The following is a 10,072-nucleotide window of genomic DNA, read 5'->3' on the forward strand; positions in this document are numbered from 1 at the left end:
GTGTCATGGAGGTGTGAAGTACTGGTACCATGCAGTAGTATACAGGTGTCATTGAGGTGTGAAGTATTCATACCATGCAGTCGTATAATGGTGTCATGGGTGTGAAGCACTGGTACCATGCAGTGGTTTGCTGGTGTCATGGAGGAGTGAAGAACTGTCACCGTGCAGTAGTATACAAGTGTCATGGAGGTATCATGGAGGTGTGAAATACTGGCACTATGCAGTAGTATACCGGTGTTATAGAAGTATCATGGAGGTATCATGGAGGTGTCACGGAGGTGTCAGGACCCAGCTCAGTTCAAATCGTAAGCACTTGTACTCAACTCGACTGGAGTTGTAGTCCTGTTGTTACGTTTAACTCCTTCATTCTTCAAGTTTTAAACCTGACTTTGGATTGAAACCTGCAGTGACTCTGGTTCAGTTACGTCAGTATTTAGCATACCCAAGCACTCAAGACCCGACAAGTCAGGTTGAGTCATGTAATCGTTTGTGTATGCTGAGCTTTCGTGTTCAGTTTAAGCATTGTTCTTGCTGAAGCTGACACCCTCCGAAGTCTGGATCAAATCCAAGTGATGCTGAAGGGCATAGTTTCCAGTCAGAACATTTTACAGGTAGCTGGTGAAAGTTCAAGGTTGACCCTTGGCACTCAATGCGCTACTTCCACTTTTTATTTATTTGAGCGGTCATAATGCCATACCCAAGAATACTTTAATTATACAACAGCTGCCAGCATTATGGCGGCTGGAAATCGGGCTTAGCCTGGGGGAAACCCACGACCTTCCGCAGGTTGCTGCATACCTTCCCACGTATGGCCGGAAAGGAAGTCAGCATTAATTGGATTCCAACCCACAGTGGCCACATTGGTAACTCCCTTGGTCAAAAAGGCCCCTTCCACACTTTAAGTCCATGTGTATCAACCTCTTAAAATATATGCGAAGTGCAGAAGTGCCCAACTCTTAGGCCTAACCTGTCTTGCAATTATCTTCAGCTAAATGGAGTCAGACAAAACATTAAATGGCTTGTGTCACCAGCATGGCATCCTGCATATGGTAGGGTAGAGGAGCCATCTATTCATTTGTTTGGTGTTCTTTGGTTCTTTGATTTTTTTCTTTGATATTTCATGCCGGACTAAAAAAATATTGCACTTATACGATGGCTGCCAGCATTACGGTGGGAGGAAATGGGGCAGAGTCTAGGGGAAACCATTCTTGAATTGGAGAATTGGGATACTTTACTATGCAATACCAGAACTGCCCTAGACTGGAGGAGGCCAACTTTTGAGATCAATGCCTCATAGAGGGCACACTTCTTGTGACTATTTATTTATTTATTTGATTGGTGTTTTACGCCGTACTCAAGAATATTTCACTTATACGACGGCTCTTGTTACTACAGCAAGCCATAACAATGACGTGTCGACAGAGAAAAAAAAAATTAACAAACTCATTTCACATTCCATATTTATTTTCTTTAGCTGGCTGGTAATTTTTTTTTTTTTTACAGCAAACCGAAGAATTTATTCTTTTTCTCCTTTGCCAGTCACCTTCTTGCTACCTCGTAGACGTCCAGTACGACGGGCGGCAATAAGACCAACCTGCAAGGCAAGGGGAGACAAATCTTAAGATGAGCATGAATGAACAGCAAAGACAATTACATCCCTTTACACATAAAAGAACAGGAGCAGAAATGACTAGAAACGAGAAGCAAACTTCTGTCTGTTCTTTTCATTACAAACCAGTTAACATGGAATACATTTTTATTTTGTTTTTTAAATCATCTGCCATGGTGTACATGTACTTTTTTCTTAACATCCAGTAACATTTAAATAATCAGTTTGCTCAAGTTTTCCTAATATCTTAAATCCTCAACATTTTCGCGTATGAAAGAGCAACTTTCAGTGCAATTCATGCCTATTGTTAATTTGATTTTGGAGACAAAACTACATTGGATAGGTTTAATTAATTTCATGGCTTCACAAAAAGTATAATTTTATCAGTTTACTCGAAACAATGTCCTCAGAAATGCAAAAATGCGAAAAGGTTGAAGAATTACACCAAAACACATGTAACACAAAACACATGTAACACAAAAGTACCCCTTCCTTTAGGGTATGGTATAAAAACCTGCGTGCAACAAGATTTCACTTAATACGAATCAGACCAGTCTAGGACTGGCAGAAAACAGACCACGCTTTACCACCTATTTCCAGTACTATACTGCCTGAAAAACTTTATCCTTAAATTAGTAAATCTTCAACCACCTCTGCAACCAATATTTTGAAACATTCTGAGAGAACTATGGGTTGTTGAGGTATAATTTGCACAGTTTTATGAGTGAGTGAGTGCTTGGGGTTTAACTTCGTACTCAACAATTTTTCAGTCATATGACGACGAAGGAATCATTAGGGTGCATGTACGTGTAATGTGCCTCCTTGTTGCAGGACGGATTTCCACCGCTCTTTTATTTAGTGCTGCTTCACTGAGACGACTTACCGAAGGCAAGTAAGCCACCCCGCCCGAGCCATTATACTGATACGGGTCAACCAGTCGTTGCACTATCCCCTTCATGCTGAACGCCAAGCGAGGAAGATACAACTTCCTCTTTTAAAGTCTTAGGTGTGACTCGATTAAGGATTGATCCTGGATCTACCGGTTCCGAAGCGGACGCTCTACCAACTGTGCTATCCGGCGGGTCAGTTTTATGAAGCTTGTATCTTTGGTGACATAAATGCAATAACTGTTTGCATAAATTTCACTGATTTAATGTGCTTTAGAGGTTGGAAAATTTATAGTATACACCCATCTTCAAAATTCAAACTTTCCAGAGTTAATGAGGGTTTACATGAGCCTTCTAGCAGCTCATGTAAATGTTCTTTCAAAATGGCTGACAAGGTTTTTTGTCATGGTATAATGGTCCAATCCCCATATTAAGTTTGCATAGATCTGTCAAAACCCTCTTCACGGATTTAGCCACATTTCAAACCAAGGTGTCTCACACTTCCAATCTCTCTCAAATTAATTTTGTCAGAATATGGTATTACAGAAACTTCCCTGGCTAAAATAATGACTCACTTTATCACACATTTCCCAAACACACCCAAGGTACACATTTTCCCAAACACACCCAAGGTACACATTTCCCAAACACACCCAAGGTACACATTTTCCCAAACACATCCAAGGTACACATTTCGCCAACACACCCAAGGTACATATTTCTCAAACAGACCCAAGGTACACATTTTCCCAAACACATCCAAGGCACACATTTTCCCAACACTCCCAAGGCACACATTTTCCCAACACTCCCAAGGCACACATTTTCCCAACACACACAAGGCACACATTTTCCCAACACTCCCAAGGCACACATTTTCCCAACACACCAATGGTACACATTTTCCCAACACACTCAAGGCGCACATTTTCTCAACACACCCAAGGTACACATTTTTTCCCAACACACCAAAGGTACACATTTCGCCAACACCCCCCAAGGTGCACATTTCGCCAACACACCTAAGGCGCACATTTTCCCAACATCTCCAAGGTACACATTTTCCCAACACACCCATGATACACATTTTTTCCCAACACATTTTGCCAACACCCCCAAAGTACACATTTTCCCCCCAACACACCCAAGGTGCACATTTCGCCAACACACCTAAGGCGCACATTTTCCCAACAACCCCAAGGTACATATTTTCCCAACACACCCAAGGTACGCATTTTCCCAACACACCCAAGGTACGCATTTTCCCCACACACCCAAGCTACACATCTCCCCAGCCTACTGAAAGCTCACATTTCCACTCCTGACTTACCTTTCTACCAGCTGACGTATCTCTGCGTACTGTTGAAGCTTTACCAATATGTTGATGGTTACCACCACCGTGGGGATGCTCAACAGGCTGGGGACAGAAGAAATAATGAATGAATATGAAAATAATGACTCTCTAATATGAATGATCTGTTCATGCAGGTGATTATTTTCGTCATTTTTTTTTTTTTTTTTTTTACCAGAATCAAATTGATTCTGCTTTATGGGAATCTACCAGAACTTCATTCAAATCTAGCACCACCAAGCAGTTGCTCAAGTGAAGCTTTTAATGTATACAGAACTAAACAGATTTGGAGGATTCATAACTTTAACAAAGTGAAACAATGTATATACTACTGCAATAAAAACAGTAGTTTGAATGAAACTTGTTTACTGGAATAACGGTATATTCCCCAAGTTTTGTTTTTAAGAGTTATGACACCAGATTCCCGTAGAAAATAAAGCCCTGTCAATGATACTATTTGTCTTTAAAAAATTGTAAATTGATTTTTGGAATGGTTAACTCTGTTGAGGGAGAAACATGTGCTTTCAGAAACAGCCTCTAAACCTGTGAAATCAACACAACAATTCAGGAGCGGCATTCATCATTCACACATGGCTGTCATGCTGAAAACAATTCCTAACTGCATGAGGAAACTATTTACTCAACAACAGGAAATACCTGTAGAAGCATCGAAGGATAATCTTGTAAAATGAATTAGCCCTCTCCAGAAGTAATGGAGAAAATAAGTGACTGTCAAATAAGTTCCTTTTTCTTTATTTCTCAAGCCTTTGTTTGAAAATGGTTTAGAAAATACTTTACAATATAATACGTTCAAGGGGGATAACTGCAGACTTACGTTCATGGCAACACCTCTGACTTTAGGCCAGCAGTTCCTCTTGGCTTTGTACTTGTAATAGGCTCGTCCAGCCTTCAGGATAGGCTTGTCAATACGACCGCCTCCAGCAACAATACCTGTAACATATCACAGGATACTGAATGAGTGATTTGTGTTGAACACCATACTTAAGTATTTTTAGTTTCACTACCAACAACAACACTGGTAAAAGGGTCATAAAGTCATCTTCCAGGAGAACCCATTTAACTATGAACTTGGCCAGCGACAGATTCAGATGTGTTGTATGGTTCATTCAATCCATATAGTGGTGTTCCACATTGTGCTCTAGAACTTTCAACTCCTATTATGGGGGTCCAATTTATGCGTGATTAATGCACTGCTCAGAGAAAACCCCCCTTTTCCTGGAAGCAGACAAACTTCTTAACAGAATATTCGAAACATTTAGAGTTTCATTTGAACCTGTAACCTCATTGGTCAAGGGCATGGTAGTACCACCCAGTCAATGCCTTAACCACTGAAGGTGTGATATATTTATTTTACTTGAGTTTATTGTTGTATTATTATGAAAAATAAAGAAACATAACAAAAAACAGTTCAGTAGAAAAGTTAAACTACAGTCAGGGAAACTTCACATGACTTCATTGAGTTTCATCTAACTTCCTGAAAAACTAGAATTTCAGTCTGTATGAGCAGAAATGCAACATGTGAAATAATCTTTCAAGATGAGGTGAAAAAAAAAAAAAAAAAAAAAAAAAAAGAAAAAACATCTGTGCAAGTGCTACCGATCGCCATTTGCGCATTTTGAGAACATAATTTCAGTTTTGTGAAATTATTTTCTGATAACATCGCTACCTTGGCAAAGCAGTGTCATCCTACCATGTCACAAGAATATTTGGTTTCAGAGACACTTTTTATTCAATACTGTGTCAGGACCAGGACTTCTGCACTGTCCATCAGAACGAAACTTAAAAAAATTGGAGGGGATAGGAGAGACTGACACTGTCATTATTAACTTCACATTTTTTTATTTATTTCATTGGTGTTTTACTCTGTATTCAAGAATAATTCACTTATACGACGACGGCCAGCATTATGATGGGTGGAAACTGAGCAGAGCCCGGGGAACCCACAACCATCTGCAGGCTGCTATGTACTCAAGAAGATTTCACTTGTATGACTGCGGCCAGCGTTATGATGGGAGAAATCTACAGCAATCTGCAGGCATATGTCCGCAGAGGAAGCCAGTCTGAGCGTGCTGAAATTATAGCGACCGCGCTGGTGAGAGTCGTGCATGACTTTTTTTATTGATTCACTGCTTTGCCTTAAGTTTTCAAGTTGTGAATTGTGTTACGACTATATAATTGTCAAAAGAAGACAATTCTGACCAGGTTAGCCACATTGGCAAAATGGGTAAAAAAGTCTAGCGCTGACACAGTATATTCACACCCTCATTTATTTCAACCTATTTTCAACCAACTTTCTCATACTTTCAGAAGTCAATATTCTAGATCTATCTCTCGCCCAAATGTTTACAGAATAATCCTACACTAACTGCAGATAGCTACCTGTACAACAATGCGACGAGGCTCAGAGCTCAAAATCTCCACATGGTATTTTCAGGTCAAAGTGAAGAAATTTTTGTCTCATCACAGCTTATTTTCTGAATTGAGGAGAAAATACAACCTGCTCTGCAGCTACTGGATTGAAACTTCTTCTTTTCATGAGCACATTATGAGTTAGTAGTAAGCTATTTTCTTGCTCTTAGTTTTCTTGTTAGAACAATTCGCGTTCTCCTGGTTTTCATTCTTAACACTCACATTAGTAGCTTACATTTCCTGAAACTAAAACATAACCTCTTATTTTTTTTTTCCACTTACCAACCATGGCTCTGTTTGTTGATGGAACTACTTTTTTGGAGCCAGATGGCAGCTTGACCCTTGACCTTTTTGTGTCAGGATTGTGGGAGATGACGGTAGCGTAGTTCCCAGAGGCCTTTGCGATCTTGCCGCGATCGCCGGTTTTCTCCTCCATACAGCACACAATGGTCCCCTCAGGCATAGCTCCGACCGGCAGAATATTGCCAATCTGAAGGGTGGCTGCCAAAGTCAAGCATAACAAAAACCTGTAACATTATACTGTTACAAGCCATAATTTGGCATCTGCTAGCCATGTAAACGTGGTGTTTCCTTCAGAGTAAAGTTTCTTTCATCAAGATTACATATACATAAGGTTTCATTAGGACAAAACAGCAACCACCCCTTGAAGTTACAAAACTAAAATTAATCTAATAATTCCTAATAAAACCATCAAATAATATTGCCAAAATTTTTCTTTCTTTCTTGAAGAATTGTGGGTGCACAATAAAGTTGCTTGAAGCCATTAAACAAAACTGCAAAAAAACTTTTCTTCTTTTCCTTAAATGCAGAATGTGTTCAATAAAAACTCTTTAAATCCATCAAATACAATTGCTTAAAAACTTTCTTTTTCTTTAAATGCAAGATGGGCTTTCAAAAAAAAGGTTTTTCCACCCAAACATGAATACAAAAAGTTACGGCAGCATGGGAGGAAAGGTGAACAAAATCTTTGTCTCAGAAACAGCCTCTAGCCTGGGAAATCAACATGACTCTTCAGGGATGGCATTCATCCTTGACACAGAAAAATTCGAACCAAAATCTCTTTCCATTTAAGAGCTTTTTAATTATTTCAGTTCCTGATGTCCTTTATTTATGACCTCACTGTATACAATAGGAGCTAAATTACAGGAATTTGCCTGAACATAAATTGAATGTTAGATGGTGAACTTTTCTGAAGTAAAAGTGTTGTTGTCTAATCAAATTATGCAGGATAAACAAGGGGAGTAGTAAAACACTGGGTGGCGTTAACATCACATGGCAAAATATTCCCACTGAGAAAATGTTTTTTCTTCACTAGTCCTGAATAAACACCTACCTAGTCTTTTCATAGTCATAAAACACATCGCACTTAAGTCACATGAACAGGTTGTGTGAATCAATTTCTTAATTCTGATATTTGCAATCTAAAGGCTACAATATAGTGGACCAAACAGTCGTAGAAAATTAATCAATGACACTACCTGATGACTGCAGGTTGGCTCAAAAATTTACATGCTTACAATGGCTTCATTCGTCTGAAGAAATTACCTTTTTTGCCGCAGTAGATAAACTGTCCTGTATACATCCCCTCAGCAGCGATGAACGTTTCCACCCTTTGGCGATAACGGTAAGGGTCACGGAACATAACTTTTGCTAGTGGAGCACCACGACCAGAGTCATGGATGATATCCTGTCAACCAAGACAAGGGAGACAACCAATGAAAAGATTATCTGGTTAACAGGTAGAACAGGGAATCAGTGTCTGAGAAAGCTGGTGTGCATCTTTACAGCCTGGCGGTTGGAGTTTGAATTTATCCAGCTTCCACCAGTTTCATGCTTTGAGGATTTACTACGGATGATACATGGGGACACCTAGCAGGAATCCATAGCTGGGTCAACTATGAGTACGGATAGGCACATTATTTGGCGGCCAACAGTAGTGTATTGATTTTTTTTTTTTTTTTTTTGATTGGTGTTTTACGCCGTACTCAAGAATGTTTCACTTCTACGACGGCAGCCAGCATTATGGTGGGCGGAAACCGGGCAGAGCCCGGGGGAAACCCACGACCATCCGCAGGTAGTGTATTGAAGCCAGGACGGGAAGTACTCAGGTGTTCACGGTAAGCTTATGGATCAGATAGGGCTGTGATACTGTAAAGTACTTATTATTCGCTGGAATTTATTTTCGTGGATTGTCTCCAAAAATATGTTCGGGGGAATTAATTTTCGCTTATATAAGAGAATACTGAAGAATAAATCCTAAACTCTTAAAATTTTTCCAAGATATAACATGGCCAAAATTATTAAAACATGTCGAAGAGGTTTTCTGCGTTGTCGCTAATCCTCGTGATCTGGACCAGAGATTAAAACAATGGGGGATGGATTATCAAAACGTAAGAAGATTACTTATGCACCTACCCTGAGCAGTACTTTTGAACACGTCACTTCTGTTCGAATCACTTATGAGTACTTTTAAAAATCTGGCAAAGTGACCCATCACCTTTTGAGCAGGACAATGCAATACATGAATTTACCATTATCAGCACCAGTCAACCATTCTTTATCGAGTAACATGGTAAGTTTTGCATTGTTTTCAGTCTTAATCATCCTCTGTAGCAGGTGAGAAACCGTAAACATTGCTATAGAAATTTAAACCATAATTTCCCTTCCCTGCTGTTAAAAAAACTTGGCTGGCCTATCGGGCTTTCTTAGCGCAACTCCCGGCACCCTGGCAAAGATTTCACTTCGTTATAACAACTACCTGTAGTACATGATTCAATATTGGATATTTTTTTGCTGGAATTATTTTTCGCCGAAACTTATCGATGGCGAAATCTGCAAAAATTAAGCACTTGATAGTAATATAGGAAATCACAGCTCTACACAGCTAACATGGGAGTGCCTACCCTGATAACACCTTTGATGTATCCATGACGTTCAGCGTAATCCACAGCACGGAGACGGGCCGCACCTTTCCTGTGATTCGTGTGGGATTTGAATACACTTCCCGGACCTTTACGTTGAGAGCGAATTACTCGGCCCATGGTTCACCTGGAAAGATAAAACAAGAACTGACCATGTAAGAAAATTTACCATGACAAAACGGTAAGTTAGTAACTTCAGTTGTAACGTCCACCATATGCAAATTCAGTTCAGGTTAAATGAAACACCACATTCACAACGGCAATTTCTAAACAAAAATGCTAATTAAGAGCTACATAACTTAAATTATGACAATTCCTGGTCATTACATTTTTTAATGATTTAGTAATTACACGCGAGCACTTTACTGGACAAATGAACAAAACTTCCATTTCACAATTTCTTAATCAAATGATCATACTTTAGGGGACATATTTTGGCAGGTTATCACTACAGCAAACTTTGCCTAACCCACCAATGTTAACAATAATACACATGTAACAAAAAATCTGTGCTATGGAAAATATCGAAACACATTTGTATGTTGTTGTTGTTATAACATTAGCAGTCCACATGTCATATGAACAAAAATGCCTCTTTCTAGCAATACAGAGAATTATAATTATGTGAAAATAGGTAAATCCCCTAGGTCAACTAAGTTTTAGGTGTAATATTGCGAAGTTTGAAGCAGATGTTTAATTTTCATGGTAGATTTTAATGCGATTGTCCGTTGACTTGCTCTCCAATCCGACGTACCGAGTTGGCCGATCTAGAAAAGGAAGAGCCCGGATGTGAAAGGTGGAAGTCTTCAATGTCGTAAACAAAAATTCAAGAATGCCTTGACTTACAATTATG

General features: G+C 39.4%; 1 protein-coding gene across 1 annotated transcript; it reads right to left on the minus strand.

Moving 5' to 3' along the window:
* Window positions 1-1,446: 1,446 nt before the first annotated feature.
* Window positions 1,447-9,999, minus strand: LOC135479266 (large ribosomal subunit protein uL2-like). Its single transcript, XM_064759083.1, has 7 exons — window positions 9,974-9,999; window positions 9,202-9,346; window positions 7,844-7,985; window positions 6,560-6,778; window positions 4,683-4,798; window positions 3,827-3,913; window positions 1,447-1,594 (listed from the first exon to the last, which is right to left on the minus strand). Exons 2-7 carry the CDS (start codon window positions 9,337-9,339, stop codon window positions 1,517-1,519), a joined length of 780 nt encoding a protein of 259 aa, XP_064615153.1. The 5' UTR covers window positions 9,340-9,346; window positions 9,974-9,999; the 3' UTR covers window positions 1,447-1,516.
* Window positions 10,000-10,072: the final 73 nt, after the last annotated feature.

The sequence above is a fragment of the Liolophura sinensis genome, chromosome 12, assembly GCF_032854445.1.
Source record: "Liolophura sinensis isolate JHLJ2023 chromosome 12, CUHK_Ljap_v2, whole genome shotgun sequence".
Lineage (NCBI taxonomy): Eukaryota > Metazoa > Mollusca > Polyplacophora > Chitonida > Chitonidae > Liolophura > Liolophura sinensis.

Bases quoted from the DNA above. Each gene is read 5' to 3' on its own strand.
- LOC135479266 (XM_064759083.1), bottom strand. From the start codon at position 9,339: ATGGGCCGAGTAATTCGCTCTCAACGTAAAGGTCCGGGAAGTGTATTC. The intron at 7,986-9,201 runs GTAGGCACTCCC...CTTGGTTGACAG, and splicing joins ACATCAAAGGTGTTATCAGG to GATATCATCCATGACTCTGG. The intron at 1,595-3,826 runs GTAAGTCAGGAG...CTTGCCTTGCAG, and splicing joins ATACGTCAGCTGGTAGAAAG to GTTGGTCTTATTGCCGCCCG.